The 15681-nt window shown below is 43.2% G+C and overlaps 1 protein-coding gene across 2 annotated transcripts in view; it reads left to right on the top strand.

The window, feature by feature from the left end:
- Positions 1-15681, top strand: part of DYNC1I1 (dynein cytoplasmic 1 intermediate chain 1) — a 380644-nt gene that overhangs the window by 289563 nt on the left and 75400 nt on the right. For both annotated transcript variants that reach the window (XM_052638333.1, XM_052638334.1), the window contains 4 exons: positions 2545-2691; positions 7102-7215; positions 9678-9811; positions 14269-14413. In XM_052638333.1, the coding sequence (XP_052494293.1) occupies positions 2545-2691; positions 7102-7215; positions 9678-9811; positions 14269-14413 (540 nt within the window). The remainder of the gene's footprint in view (positions 1-2544; positions 2692-7101; positions 7216-9677; positions 9812-14268; positions 14414-15681) is intronic.

Raw genomic sequence — 15681 nt, forward strand, 5'->3', positions numbered from 1 at the left:
TTTCTGTGTCTGTGAGTCTGTTTCTGTTTCATAATAATTTGCCTTTTTATCAAGTGTAAAGAGTATTCTGAATTGGAGATGGCTGGCTTTTGTGACATTGCCAGTTTTCTTGAAATGTGATGTAGTTAGGGCTTAGCACTGTGTGCTGAATGAATGAATGAAGAGGACACACTAATGAATGGAGAAGTACGGCTTAGAATTCTCATCTTGTGGGGTTGCATTCTGGTTGATCACCAACTATGTGTTTCTGTTTTGTAAAAATATCTGTACTGTTTATTTTTCTCTAGCTTAGTTTGTTAACAGCCTGCAAGGTTTGGAGCAGTATTTTCTGGGATTTAAGTGAAACATGGAAGCAATCAAGTGGTTTAATTCTGGATTTTTCAAATTTAATGACATTCCTTTATCTGTATTGATGGGAGCTTTAGTAAATTCAATTGTTGATACCACCTGGATAATTTTAAGTCTTTCAGAAGTTTTAAACAAAATGTCTCCAACATAGCTCAGGCAACATAAGAATTTCATCAATTGAAAACTAAGAATCATTTTGGTGGGATGTGTAAAACAAGAAGCTGACCAGCATTATTTTCTTTTTCTTTAATTCGGTACCATTATTGAGAGTTATTCTTGAACTTTATGAAAACCAGATTGGGGCACCGGCATGTTCTCCATCGACCTGCGTTCAAGAAATTGGAACCGAAAATCACTCAAACTGGGAAAACGTGACATTGAAAAATAGTCTACATTCTTCTACTTCAGAGACTCTGAGACTCTTTCTAAGCCTGCGGCTGATACTAGATCTGATATATTTTTTTAATGGACAGTGATCTTCTCAGTCAGAAAGAGGTCGTCATTTCTTTTTCTGCCATTTCTTCACTTTACTGGCTTATCTGGTACAACCATTGGTCCTCTCTGTCTCTCTCTCTCTTATTTTTTTTGTGTGCAGAAAGCTGTGACTTCTCACTGTTGCCCACAGAAAACAATCCAAACAGTACCTGCCATTCAAGCTTCTCTCTTGCCTGACCCCTCAGCCACGTTTCCCACTCCCCGCATCTTCCACACAGGCTCCTGCTCAGCCAAACCAGACTGGCTGTTCCCCGGCCTTGCTGCCTCCAGTCTTCTCCATTACCCCATCTCTTGGGGGTTGCTGTTGCTTTTCCTCTCTACTTGCTGAACATTCCATATTTACAGCAAGAGTGGTACATTCCCTTTCATGAGGTCTTTCTAACTCTCCCACCCTTTTCACTCCCCTCTTTTTGCCCCCACTCCTAGCTAAAGCAAGCCTTCCTCACCACTCCCTTCAAACCCACACACACGTACGTATGATCTGTTCATGGCCCCTGTTGCCTTCAGGACTGCAGCTTGTGTGTGCAAGTCGTGACCTGCATAAGCATCTCAAACCCAAGGGACAGTGAGGACAAAAATCCACCTTCCTCTCCACTTGCCAAGGCACGTACCTGCCCACATGACCACATAGTGCGGAGAATCACCTTTTTTTTAAAACTCCATACAAAGGCGTGAACTCACATGGAGGCACAGGCAGCAGTAGGTTTCTCACACACATGCTTTTTAATTCCCTTTCCTAGGGCCCAGGTTTGTCAAGGGCAGTGACTCCCTTTGTATTCCCATCATGTTGGTTCAGTGCCTTCCTTACACATGATCATCCATTGAGTTTAGTTGAAAGGATGAAACATATTTATTAAAAACAAGCCCTTGTGTGTGTAAATGCAACCGTGTAAAGCAAAACAGGAATCCTTACGGACTTCTCCGCAAATGTGGCACAGCCAAGTTGTCTGATTTTCAAATGTCTCATGGCTCTGTCTCAGCTAAGTAATTTCCTATAAAATGTAGTGCCCAGTAGTCTTTTGTGGCACTTTAGAAACCACATTCGTGATGCTCTGACAGGCCATGGCAGAGTTGGATGAAAATCCATTTTTGGCTGTTTGTTAAAATAGGCAAAGAATAACATCAAGAATTGTCTGAAGTGGGCAGGATGAAGGTCAGGAGAATACCCATGGGAGTTGAGGGAATTTGGGGAGGAACCAGTTGGATCAGTCTGAGGTCAGTTCACTTCCTAGAAGTCTACATTAAGCCAAAAAAAAAAAAAAAGAACCCCGTCTCAAAGTCCTCAAAGGCTTGCCAACACTGTACAGTGATGAGGACATGCCCCCAAAGTAAAGAACTGCTTTGTGAAGACTTCAGTGGAGAATTAATATTCATTCTGTTGCTGTTGTATTGATAAATGGGAAATTTCCACAAACCAAGCTTTACAGACCACAGAGCGGTGATGTACATGAGATGGGTCTGGCGCCTATTTGATGACATGGCCAGGACTTCAGATTTCAAGCTTCAAGGAGTAAACATTGGTCAGCCTCTCCTGGGAAAGTCTGTGTCCGTTACGTGATGTTCTACTCACTCTGTGCTGAACAGTTGCTTTGTGATTTCCAGGAGGTGCCGAGTTAATGTGACTAGCGGTTTCCTCTTCAGAATAAAATAAGCCTCCTGAGACCATTTCACAGCATATCTTTCTCCACTTTCCCTCCACAGTCCTCCGTGATGTCTGTCTGCTTTGCTCGTTTCCACCCCAACTTGGTGGTTGGGGGGACTTACTCGGGCCAGATCGTCCTGTGGGATAATCGCAGTCATCGGAGGACGCCTGTCCAGCGGACGCCCTTGTCTGCGGCTGCACACACGGTACGTCCAGTTCTCATCACATCCCAATCAGCCATCCAAGCCCTGAAAGAGGGCGTAACTGACAGAGGTACTTTGGTTGTCAGTGACTCCAGCCTGGAAGTATCTGATTTATAGTGATCACATCCTGACTAAAGGAAAGCCAAGTGGGCAGTAGATGGAGGAAGCCCTGGGTCTACAGGCATCTCTTAGTAATCTACAAGTTTGAACACACAGTGGAGAAGGAGGTGGCACCCACTCCAGTATTCCTGCCTGGAGAATCCCACGGATGGAGGAGCCTGGTGGGCTCCAGTCCGTGAGGTCGCCAAGAGTTGGACACGACTGAGCAACTAACTTTCACTTTTTTAACACACAGAAAGGATCTCTTTGGGGGTCCCCAAAGCAACCAGGGAGGATAGCTTAAAACTAAAAAAAGGACCGAGAAAGGAAGAGGCCTCTGTGGAATTGTTTTTCCAAAGAAACTCTTCACATGTATATTATAAGGTGGAAACCCATATTTTCTTTTTTAAAAAAGTTATTTATTTTTAATCGAAGGATAATTGCTTCACAATATCGTGTTGGTTTCTGCCGTACATCAGCATGCATCGGCCATAGGTATATCTGTCCCCTCCCTCTTGAGCCTCCCTCCCTCCTCCCACCCCATCCCACCGCTCTAGGTTGTCACAGAGCCCTGGTTCGAGCTCCCCGAGTCATATAGCAGATTCCCACTATATGTTTCACATGGTAGTGTATATGTTTCCATCCTACTCTCTCCATATTTCCAAACAGACTGTGAAGAGTAAGCATTTTCTCTTTAGAGATGGCATATGGGACTTTGGCCAACAGGCTGTTTCCATTTGTGATTCGGGGAGTGCTGTGGCTTTAAATTCTGGAATGCATGGTGTAAGTCTCAACAGTAACGTCTACAGTGACAATATAATCCATAGGGTTAAAAGTCAACATCTCAAAACCATTACCCATAATTTAGCAGAAGAGGTTCAGTGTAGTGTTCGTAAGACAACTACTCTGCCGTTTCCTTTAAGAGAATGACAGGTGTGTTTAGCAATTGTCAGGAGCAATGAGAAGACAGGCATGTCTCCATCAATCTCTTCTACCCTGACATTCAGGGGAACTGATGTCCTTTCTCCGAAATGCCCAAATTATCCCCAAGGGTACAGGTCTACTATTGTTTCAATTTCCTTAATGTGGTTGCCTCATTTGTTTCATCTGCTGCCCTTAAAACCATCTAGCTTTGAAAAAGGACTGCCAGTTGCTTTAGCCGAGACCACGAAGAGGAAAATTCGCCCTCTCTTGCAAGATCGACAATGGGAAATGACAAATACCGAGTCAGCCTTAATTCTGATTGACTCGGACCTAAGACACACGCAGGTGAAACTAGTTCTTGGGAATCTTAGAAAATTGCTCTTGCCTACCCCACTTGTTCAAACTAATAACAGAAAATTGTGACGCAGGAGGAGACAGGCTTGATGCAGGTGTTTGCTCAAGAAGCATGAAGCCACTTCTTGGCTCTGTGTGCCTATCTGGTGTGTTTGTGAGCATACCTTCTGAAATTTCAAAAGTCATAAATCCAACTATTAGAACATTCAGCACGAAGCTTTTGGGGAGGATCCAAAAGCTCTTCCAAAGTGTTCATCTGTCTTTTTCAAGCAACTTATGATGTGATCATCACAACAAAAATGCTATTATCAAACAGTGACATTATCTCTGTTATCACACAGTTACTTCTGTTAGAAAAGAACCACTCTTTTCTCTTTTGCTGTGTTCTGCTGAATCCACGGCTCAAAGGGCTCAGTTAATTTTGTGACTGTCTTTCAACCTCCACTAATGCCTGGCAGATTGGTACCAGGATCAAAAGTGGTTAAGGAAAAAGAGGCCCACCACAGATTACTAACTAATTTCCTTTCACACCCACCACACATATGCATTTGGGACAGCAGGAAGTCCTAATTAAAGCAAAAGCCTTCTGCCACACAGCAAGTTTATTCCTAAAATAAATAAAAATAATCTGGCCCCTATACTGGAAAAATGAGCTGCACTGTTGCTTTTTTCTTTGCATTGGGTAGAGTGATGTGTGTGTCTGTCTGTCTGTCTGTCTGTGTATAAGTAGGCATGCCCATGTGCCTGCTTCTGTTCTAGTTTTGGTGTTGTTTTTTTTTTTTGCATCTCTCTGTTTTCTTTTAAGCTGAGCTCTATTACTCTTGAAATCACAGGCCAGTAGTACTGATTAAAGCCAGGGAGGGGCTCCCACACACATTCCTTCTCGGGGCATTTGCTCTATACCTCCTTCTGGAAGCTTTCTTTTCCTACTACACCCACCCGTCGGGGTCCTGACCCATTAGGGTTCTGGTGATTTGTGTTGATGCTCCACGGTTAAAAGAAACCCCCGCGGGACTCTTCCTGAAAAACACTAGGCGGATTGGGGGCTTGTAACAATGTTTGGAGCTTGCTTTCTCATCCTCAGTGTTACCGTCTGCCATTTTCAAGCAAATTACCGTCTGCCATTTTCAAGCGAGAACCTGTCTCATCCATTCTTTCATTTGTTTGCACATAGAGCTCAGAATGCCACATGACTCACGCTTGAGTTTCATACACCAGAGACTTGGGAGAAAGCATTGTCCACCAATCAGTCTCTCGATAGTCAGAGACCTGATCAGGAGAATATTTCACTTCACATCTCTGCTGTGCTTTCCACTATCCAGACCCACTGAGGCTGATTTCTTTGAAGGTTTATGTAGGAAGACGGTGTGAAAAACACACAGGGACTTGGTTGTCTCTCTATCCAGCATGGGTAAATGAGGTGATGCAATTTCTGAAGAAGCAAGTGTAAATCTTAGTAGACATTTGTACAGGCATATTTCTTTTATCACATGAGGAGTGACAGCTCAGTGCTCCCATTCTCTATATCCTGTGAGTCAGAGTATAGGTAGACAGTTGTGTTTCGTTCTCAGAACTTCACTGGCAGGAGAACTCACACAAAATATAGCAAAACAGAAGACAGTGACCAGGATGGGGAGGGTATTGAAAACCAGATACTCAGACCAGTTGAAGGAACTGGTGATGATTAGTCTGAGAAAGACAAGACTGGGGTGGGGGGTGGGGGGGGAAGGGGGTTATACAAGAACAATCCGTTAGTATTATGTTGGACTTGATGAATATAATGTCAGAAGGTGCTTCACTAAAGATACCTCCTTGAGATTTCTTTATTCCCATTGGTAGAAGGCAGGATTGCCCAAGAATTAGTGCTGAAATTGGCTAAGAAAGGTGTTTCAGCAGAGTTTGGACCACGTCTTGGGAGAGGCAGATGAATAGCTGCGCTTGATGATTATTACAGTTCCTTCTGACCAGGAGTTTATATGATAATAATAGTTGGGGAATCATCCTTCATATGATATCAACTTTCCAATATTAGAGATTGTTTCATCGTTTTTTTGGCTAGGTCTTATGGACAGTAACTCATCAAGAGAAAGACTGTCAGCTGTTTGCACAGAGAAGCATCAGCTAAGTTGTGGTTTGGCCACTGAAGGCTAAGCTGCCTGAAATCTAACCCAAATTACTGCTAGGTTCTGCTTATGCTAACCTTCCATTTAGTATTTAATGTGCAGCTGCAAATGATTTGAGCCTACCATTTAGGACTCTACCAAGTAGAATAACCTTCTTGAGTTATGACAAAAGGTTAGAGCATCTTGCTTATGATTTCTGGGATGTTTAAGTGACCTTTCTCAAGACCCTGGCCAAATGTAAGCCTCCATCCTACCCTAGCAATATTTTGGGAAAAAAAAAAAAAAAAAAACACACAACGACTATCATTACCCTATCCTAGATGTTGTAGTGAAAAAAGAACCTAATTTTATCTCACTAGGTTCCTTGTACCAATAATTTCCACTACCAGTATCTCTCCTTCAAATCAAAAGAGGCTGATGAGTATTAACCACTTTTTTTTATAAAGAATGTTAACAAATGTTTGGTGCTGTGGCTGTGATGCACTAAACTTGAGATTTAGTAACACTCCTTCCAAAAGTCAGTCATTCTACCCTTCTGAGGACTGTCCGTTTCCATCCCTCATGGTGAGCTTAAAAGCCAGACTCCATGCTGGAGGCTCATGTAAGTCACGCGCATTCACCTGTGTCCCTTTTGTCCCACCAGTCCTCGCTGGCTCCCGCTTGCTTCAGCTCCATTGCACTGCCTCTGACCGAGCAAGGTGAAGCTTTCTGAGTATTTCCACTACTCCGTGGTGCTGCCAGAGCTTTGAAAAATAAATCAGGTTCCAGTCAAAAGTGGCCAGTGACCCGAGGCTTCCATTATTGTAGGACTGTGTCACTTTTTCATCCCTGTTTCAGAGTAGTGTGTTTGACACTCAGATGTAAGCATTCCTCTTAGATCAGCGTCTGATTCTCCATGTTTATGTTTCCGCAGCATCCCGTGTACTGTGTAAACGTTGTTGGGACCCAAAATGCTCATAACCTCATCACCGTCTCCACCGATGGCAAAATGTGTTCCTGGAGCCTGGACATGCTCTCCACTCCACAGGTGGGTTTGTTTTCCCCTACACATAAGAGCATCCTGGTTAAAAGAGATACCTCCCTAATGGAATGGAGTTCCTAAAAGCCAAACCCTCACATCCTATAGGAGCTCAAATCAGTGGGTGCACTTGAAAGAGTGGGGCCTGTTTTCGGCAGCCTTCTCTGGAAGCCAAAACCCATTTCCTTTACCGCACATCATGTAATTACTGTAATACGTTAATCCTTAGGTCAGTTTCAAGTGAAAATGAAATAATCCATTTTAAAGCATAGTAATTATGGAAGTTGGCTGCGGTAGGAATCCTGCTTACCCTACAGCATTGTTAAACAAATGCAGAGCGATCCCTGATGGGTGCTTGCCTTGGAGAAAAAGGTATCCCAGCGAAACAGAAATCCAAGCCCTTGCTCACATCTGTAGCCTAGACAACCGCCTCGTGTGTTTGAAGAATTTGCCCAGCCATCTGTTTTCTCCTCTGGAATGTTTGTTAGGGTGGCTGCTGCCATTCCTTGCTCAACAAGCGAGAAGTTGAAAATGAAGAAGTTCCAAGGTCTCCAAACTGCTCCTGATGACAGTAATGGGAGGCAAATGAAGGAGCAGACGTGGAAGAGACCATGGGGGGAGACAACTCAGTGCAGCTTTCAGAATATACGTGTGCACACACACACAGAAGACAACGCATACACACGCAAACGCGCAAATAGCCACGTCTTTCCACTTTCCTTTGTGGGGAATAAAGTACTTCACTGTCCACCAGCTAAAAACAGAGCACGGTTTCCTGTCGTAGCCATTGACAATGTGAGGAAACATCAAGAAAACTGTATAAGATAACTAGGAGATAATTCTCCATGTTAACATTCCTTTCCCCTTTCCTGAACTAACAATGCTAGAATGTCTCCATCAGAAGTTTAAAAGATACTGGAAATTTCAGGAGACGTAAGGAAATGTGGAAACCAAGAAGAACCTCCCCAAAGTCTCCACGAAACAGAGATGTAGAGAACAGCAAAACAAATGTCCCCTTCATCATTTTAGTGTGGCGGGAGGAGCTCCGAAGTTCCTTACCGTTTAAGTTCCTCTGCTTTTGCTGATCTTTACCATTTATACAAGTTTAGGGAGTTGTGTGTGGGTATTTTACAGCTTTGTCTTAAATTTCTCAGCAATATGTTGTTTTCTTTTAAAAGCCCTGGAGATTACAAACAGATATGAGTAAACCCTCTAATCAGGAATTTTTAATTGCCCATTTTGATGATTAAATGTGTGTGTGTGTGTGTGTGTGTGTGTGTGTGTTTAGGTTACAGCCCCTCGCAGGGGGAGCTGCGGGGTCGTTTTCATTAGTTTTAGGATGCCAGCGGACGCCTGTCTCTGGCCAGAGGTGGAAGCATTTCGGTGGTATGGCTGTGGGTGGCAGGCAGACCAGGGGGCAGAAGACATTTGCCCTGCTCCCTCTCTGTCCCAGGTGGGTGCCCACGAGGCCGTGCCCTCCGTCTGCTAATTTTGGCAATGGCACGGTTTGTGTTACTGCCGTCACAGCATCCGCTCACTCAGGCACTCCCCGCGTCTGGGTCTCGCAGACGGCGAGCTTGTCACATGACCACGTGGTCTGCATGTTCCAGACTGCTAGCATGTGCTTCCGATTTATAGACTCCGTGGCCGCGAGGCCTCGGTTTATTTGTTTGCATAAAAGAGACTAAACTTCCAAATATAATGACATGGTCCCTCAGAATTTTTTTTTTAATTACTTTAGGTGTACCAAGCAGGCTTTTGGGTGTAAATAACCAGAAATATTCAAGAATGTTAGTTACATCTAACTACTCTGCACTGTCCTTAAACTCAATTCAGCAGATTGTCTTTTAAAATACACTGGAATTCCTGATTCTGAAAATCATTTTAGATAAAATAAAGACCCTCATTACTATTTTAAAAACCAACTTGAACATTGTTTTTTGCAGACTTAACCGTCTACACACCCAATGTCTGCCCTTCATGAATTCGAGTCCCTATTGAAATCTGGTTCTTATGACCTGAGTGACAACTCTCGGTTTTAGCCCACGGAGGACACACAAATGTGCTCCGTACATCTGATATTAATACATGTGTATTCTCACGAACAATTGATTTTGAAAATGTTTGTAAATACAAGGGTATTGTGTGTTTTATTAAAGCCTGGGGCTGACAAGTGTAACCATTACAGTATTATCTTTAGTTTCTGCACCATTAGTTTCAAAATTCTCACCTGTCATCTCTGCCTGACTTCAGAAGCAACAGCACACGCTGATGAAATCCAGCCGCTGAAACCAGAGATACACAGAAGCTTGAATGTCAGGGGCAGTAAAGCGTGGTTTCTGGCACAGCCGGGGTCTTTTGTAACGCTGTGTGAAAAGCAAACAGACGATTTAGTCAAATGATTTTTCCGTGCTATCTTTGGCATGGCAAGGAGTTGACAGAGGAAATGTAACCACGCCGTGTTTTGGTAGGAGAGCATGGAGCTGGTGTACAATAAGTCCAAGCCTGTGGCCGTTACTGGAATGGCTTTCCCAACGGGAGACGTCAATAACTTCGTGGTTGGCAGCGAGGAGGGTACAGTCTACACGGCCTGTCGTCATGGAAGGTGAGTTTCTGTTTTCTTACCCATGACGTGTTCTTCATTTCCGACAGTCTGTTATCGATTGCTGGTTTGTAACACCTTGCATTATGAGAAAGGCATTTCTGAAGAAATGCAAATCACAGCCTCAAGTCTTCACTGTTTTATAGCATCCGTCTGCTCTGGTGATTAGCCATTTGTAAGCCTTTGATGGTTCACATTGCCTGGAGGAAAAAAGCCCTAACTTTTTAGCATATCAGAGACGATTCTTGACTGCCCTTTCCGCATGCCCCTCCCCAGCTTCAGCCTTCAGGCTCCAGCCACGCACCCAGCCCCACATTGCTGATCCCACTGCATATCTGTGAGTTTGTACATCCAGTTTCTCCTGCTGCATCTGGTATTTCTCTCTTCTTGGCCTGATCAATCTCCCCTGCCCTTATCCTTCAAGAGCCAGCACAAAGGTCTTTCCACGAGCCTCTCCTGACTTCCTTGGAGGAAGGAAATCATTTCCTCCTTTATGTTTCCATAGAATTTTCATCCCCTTTATTCATGTGTTCATTTAAGGGCTATTTCCTGAGAACCTACCTTTTGTCCCGCACCATCACTTTATAGAGAATGCAGTCAGGAACAAAACAGACCTGGAGTTTATATTCTGGTTGAGGGTGACTGACAGTAAAATAGTAAGTAAATCTGTGGTTTGAGAAGATGAGTACTTGGAGAAAATTAAAGTAGAATCAATGGGATAGGAGTACAAGCTGTCAGATGGATTTGTTTTTTACTTATTTTTATATCACTTCTGCGTTAGCATTCATCACATTTTTAACTATTCAGCCATCTGCCCTTTTTTTTTTTTTTCTGAACTATTTCCATCTCATTATTGATTTCCTGCTTGGTTCTGGGAACATAGTAAGTGAGGAGTTAAAAATCTATATAAGGAAAACAGAATGAAAATAAATGCATAATATAGAGCGCGCCTTAGGGCCCTTCCTCCCAATCAGAGGCCAAAATAGTAAGAGATACACGAGGTAGAATGAAGATTCAGAATGAAGAGAGGCGATACAAACTCTGTCTTGATTGAGAGACTGGCAAATACTACTAGGAAAATCTCAGGAAAGAAGTGGAATCCAGTAATTTGGACTAGATTATAAAATTACACACAATATTTAACGAATGGACTCATATTTTGAAAGTTTCACTGTGTTCACCTTGGTGCGTTTTTTCCCTTTCGCTTGAGAAGTTCTAATTCAATTTGATTTTGCATCTCTTGCACTCATCACAGGCTTTTTAGGTTGCATGAGGAACCAGGAATTGTTTCAAGTCCTTACTCTAGTGTGTTTGTGATTCGTCGAAGGCCCAGGTGTATGACTCTCCCATTCACACAATACAAGCTATGAAGCTCCTGCTTTGCTGCCCACAGAAACCAGCAGTATTTTCCCTCCTCACATGAGTAAAAGATGACTGGGAAGATGTTCCTTATAATTCCATGCCCAGCAGTCTTACTTCATAGAGTTGTTCTGTCAGTCGTGTCTGACGCTTTGTGCCCCCATGGACTGTAACCTGCCGTACTCCTCTGTCTGTGGAATTCTCCAGATAAGAATACTGGAGTGGATAGCCATGTCCTCCTCCAGGGGATCTTCCCGACCCAGAGATAGAACCCAGGTATCCTACATTGCAGGTAGACTGTTTACCTAGTCTGAGCCACCAAGGAAGCCCCCTCCTCCTTCTTTAGTACTGGCTATAACTACGCATCAAAGTTTTCCAAAAGCAGAGAAAGATCTGATCAAGTTGTTCATTCTTGGAAATGTTCGCTGCACAACTACTCTCAGCAAAGGGCATTGTTAGACCTTGCCAGGCATGCAAACATCATTTAAGCCTGTTCCTATCTCCAAGAAACTGATGATGGTGGGAAAGGTAAACACATAAACACCTGCAAGGCAGGTGGAATGTTGTAAATGGAAGGAGAGAAGCACAGAATGCACTGTGGACCAAACAAAGGTTCACAGGTTTATCTACATATTTATTAGAATCGGCAGGACACAGGTTCAGTTCCCTTAACCCAGGCCCTTAGTTATCTGTGAGGGCTCCAGAACATGTTCAGTGATAACTTTTCAGATTTTTTTTTTTTTTTAATTCTATAATGTAAGTAACCATTTTCATGATGAATGTTTTTGCTCTGTGGCTCTTTTCCTTTTCAAGCACAATCAGAAGATGCACTGTTCAAAAGAAGGGGACCTAAGGGGCTTCCCAGGTGGCACTAGTGGTAAAGAACCTGCCTGCTGATGACGTAAGAGATGTGGGGCCAATCCCTGGGTTGGGAAGATCCCCTGGAGAAGGGCATGGCAACGCACTCCAGTATTCTTGCCTGGAGAATCCCATGGACAGGGGAGCCTGGCAGGCTACAGCCCATGGGGTCTCAAAGAATCAGATACGACTGAAGCGACTTAGCATGCACGCAAAGTACAAACCACAAGTCATTTTCCAACAAACTTGATTTTGCTTTTTACATTGGTCCATCCATCTGAAATATAAGACACAGATCTTAGTAAAGTTATAAAGTCACAGGCGTTTGGCTTCATAGTAATCTTAAATGGGTCATATAGGGCTACAGAGGTGAGGTGTGAAATTTCTGTTTTTCACCTAACATGGAAAAGGTGCAAATCCACTTCCATAAATCAAATAAGGTCCTCGTTTTGCACCCTATAAACCCTTTCAGGATGCTGTTAAGGGCGAGCGGAATCTCACTTGGGGCCACTTCAAAGATCAGTTCCTCGAGTTCTCTAGAACAAATGTAAATGATCACATGTAGAACTGCTGTTGGCAGTTTTACCAGGCATAATTTTTGAGTGCTTGTTACACTACAGCACTTGGCTAGTGATTTCAAATTTTGCTCAACACACTGACATTTACTGGTGGCCCAGAAGTTCACATGCTTTGATAACTTAGTTCATTTTCACTCTTTGCGATGTAATATTTAGAAGCCACAATCCCTTTGTATTTGTCATATTTATAACCTTGTGTATACTTGTGTATACTTACTTTGTATAACCAAAATACAGCATTTTGATGTATTTTCTAATTGGGTGTTATTGCATGCAGACTGTTGTATAATAATGGGTGATAGAAATAATCCCAGCTTAGTTAAAGAAATGACATATGTCTGTGGATAACTTTCAAACTGTGTATCACCATTTCTCAAATGGGCTTTTCTTGGGGAGAAAGGCAGGAGTTTGTCTCTTCTTCTGCTGTTTTGTTCAACAAGTGTTTATTGGACACTTACTACACTATGCAACAAGGAAAACAAGGCACCACCCTTACGGAGTTTACATTTAGTGGATTTGTAAATTACTCTCCTCCTTTCAGTGAAAACATAGTTTCCTCTGTATTACATTTAAGTTATTTTGCCTATGATTTTTGTGACAACAAGGGTTTCCACCAAGTTTTACATTTTCAGGAGTGTCAACCTAATTTAAGAAATTTTCTTGAGGGACTTCCCTGGAGGTCCAGTAGTTAAGGCTTTGTCTTCCAATGCAAGGGGTGTGGGTTTGATCCCCGGTGGAGGAGCTAGGTTCTCAAATGCCTGGTGACCAAAAAACCAAAACAGAAAAAAACACAGAAGCAATGTTGTAACCAATTCAATAAACACTTTAAAAATGGCCCACATCAAAAATAATAATAATAAACTTTAAAGAAAAAACATTTTGTTGAAAGGATAAATACATGTACTCAAGGATATGTGAAGTTTTATAGCCAAAGTGAAAGTGAAGTTGCTCAGTCGTGTCTGACTCTTTGCAACCCCATGGGCTGTAGCCTACCAGGCTCCTCCGTCCATAGAATCTTCCAAGCAAGAGTACTGGAGTGAGTTGCCATTTCCTTCTCCAGGAGATCTTCCCGATCCAGGGATCTAACCCAGGTCTTAAGTCTTCTCTAAAAGGAGTTAAAATGGAAGTTGTGCCAAATGTCATCACAAGACATTATAACTATAAAAGCTCTGGGATCTGAGTATATAGTTGTCCCCTGGTATCTGAATCCATGGGGAGTTGGTTCCAGGAGCCCTTGCAGGTACCAAAATCTAAGGATGTTCAAGTCCCATCTAAAAATGGCACGGCATAGCTGCGCCTCCATATCACAGGCATCAGTGGATGTGGATGGTTGACTGTGTGTGTTTTCCATCGAAGTATCAATAGCTTCATCAGCAGTGATGGGCTTTGACATACTCCTAAAAAGGATTAAGTCGATGTTCAATTCTGAAGATTAAAAAGATGTTATTGCGCCATGTTGTTTTAAATCACTGAGAGCAGGCTAGCATTTATTTCTCTCGACGTAACTGTGACAGTGAGTTTCAAGTCTGGTGGTTTATGGCTGTGCTAAATTATGGAGAAGCAACCATGCAGAGACAAACTTGTTTTGTTTTGTTTTTTTCCTTAAAAGCAGTCACTGATTTGTGAAGGTCACTGAAACTCTTGTCTTGTGTGGTCTTCATGCAGCAAAGCCGGCATCGGGGAAGTCTTTGAAGGCCACCAAGGGCCAGTGACAGGAATTAACTGCCACATGGCAGTGGGCCCAATCGACTTCTCACACCTGTTTGTCACATCGTCATTTGACTGGACCGTCAAACTGTGGACTACAAAGGTGAGCACACCTTGATTTCCTTTCCCAGGTTGCACCTAGGCAAGAGGACAGTGTTGTCCCCTGCAAGGAATTGTGGGGAGCCTGAAGTCTCTTCTAGGATACCTGACATTGGGAATTCATACAACTTTCTGGCGAACCCAACCTGCATGTGAGCTAGTTAAGGCTCACTTTCTCAGTCCATTTAATTTAACATATATAAGTAATATATGTTACTGGAGAATACTCTCATTGTAAAAATTCAGACAATGCAAATAATGATAAAAACAAGTCCTTCTTCACCAACACTAAGCCTGCCCATGGCATCCCCTTCATTGACTTTGATCCTAGCCTTCTCCCCAGACGTGTACCCCCTGTTATCACTTCAGTTTTGAGTATCCAGAGCTTTGCAGTGGTTATGTACATCTGTTTCTATGGAAATACAGGACTTGAGATGGGTTTCTTGGTTTTGGAGGTTCGGGTTTTAGGGACTTCCTGAGTTTTGGTGGTTTTCAAATGAGTAAATGGCACTGTCTTATTTGCACTTTAAAAATATATTTATTTATTTATGACTGTGCTGGTCTTTATTGCTCTGCATGGGCTTTCTCTGATTGCTGTGAGTGGGGACTACTCTTCACTGAGGTACTCTGGCTTCATATCTCGGTGTCTTCTCTGCGGCAGAGCACAGTCTCTAGGCACGTGGGCTTCAGTCGCTGCGGCGCATGCGCCCTAGAGCGCAGGCTCAGTAGTATGGCGAATGGGCTCACGTGCTCCAGGGCATGTAGGATCTTCCTGGATGAGGGATCGAACGAGGATCAGCTGCACTGGCCGGCAGATTCTTATCCACTGTGCCACCAGGGTAGTCCTCTAATTTGTACTTTTAAAGGTAATTCTGATCATGTTTGGGAGCAAGAAGAACTAGGAAAGGCCACCTACAAGAAAGGTGCAGGAGTCCAGGGAAGAAATAACAGTGGCTTAGATCAGGAATTTGAAATGGAGAAGAATAGATGGGTTCAAGAATCATTTATGAGGAAAAAGTCACAGAATTTGGCAATTGATTTGATTCAAGGAAGGTGAGAGAGGGAGAGTCAGCAGAAAAGAGCCCCGGTTTAAGATTGGGGCAGCTGGAGATCTGGGGTGCCATTCATTGTGCTGAGCAATGCCCAAAGAAGGGCGTGATGGTAAGGGGCAACACACAGGTTGGGTTTATGGTGCCTGGGAGGCACAGTTCACAGCCTTCACTGCGCAGTTTGAGAATTGGGACAGAAGAAGAGGGAGCGTTTGGGACTGCA

Source organism: Budorcas taxicolor, chromosome 4, assembly GCF_023091745.1.
Source record: "Budorcas taxicolor isolate Tak-1 chromosome 4, Takin1.1, whole genome shotgun sequence".
Lineage (NCBI taxonomy): Eukaryota > Metazoa > Chordata > Mammalia > Artiodactyla > Bovidae > Budorcas > Budorcas taxicolor.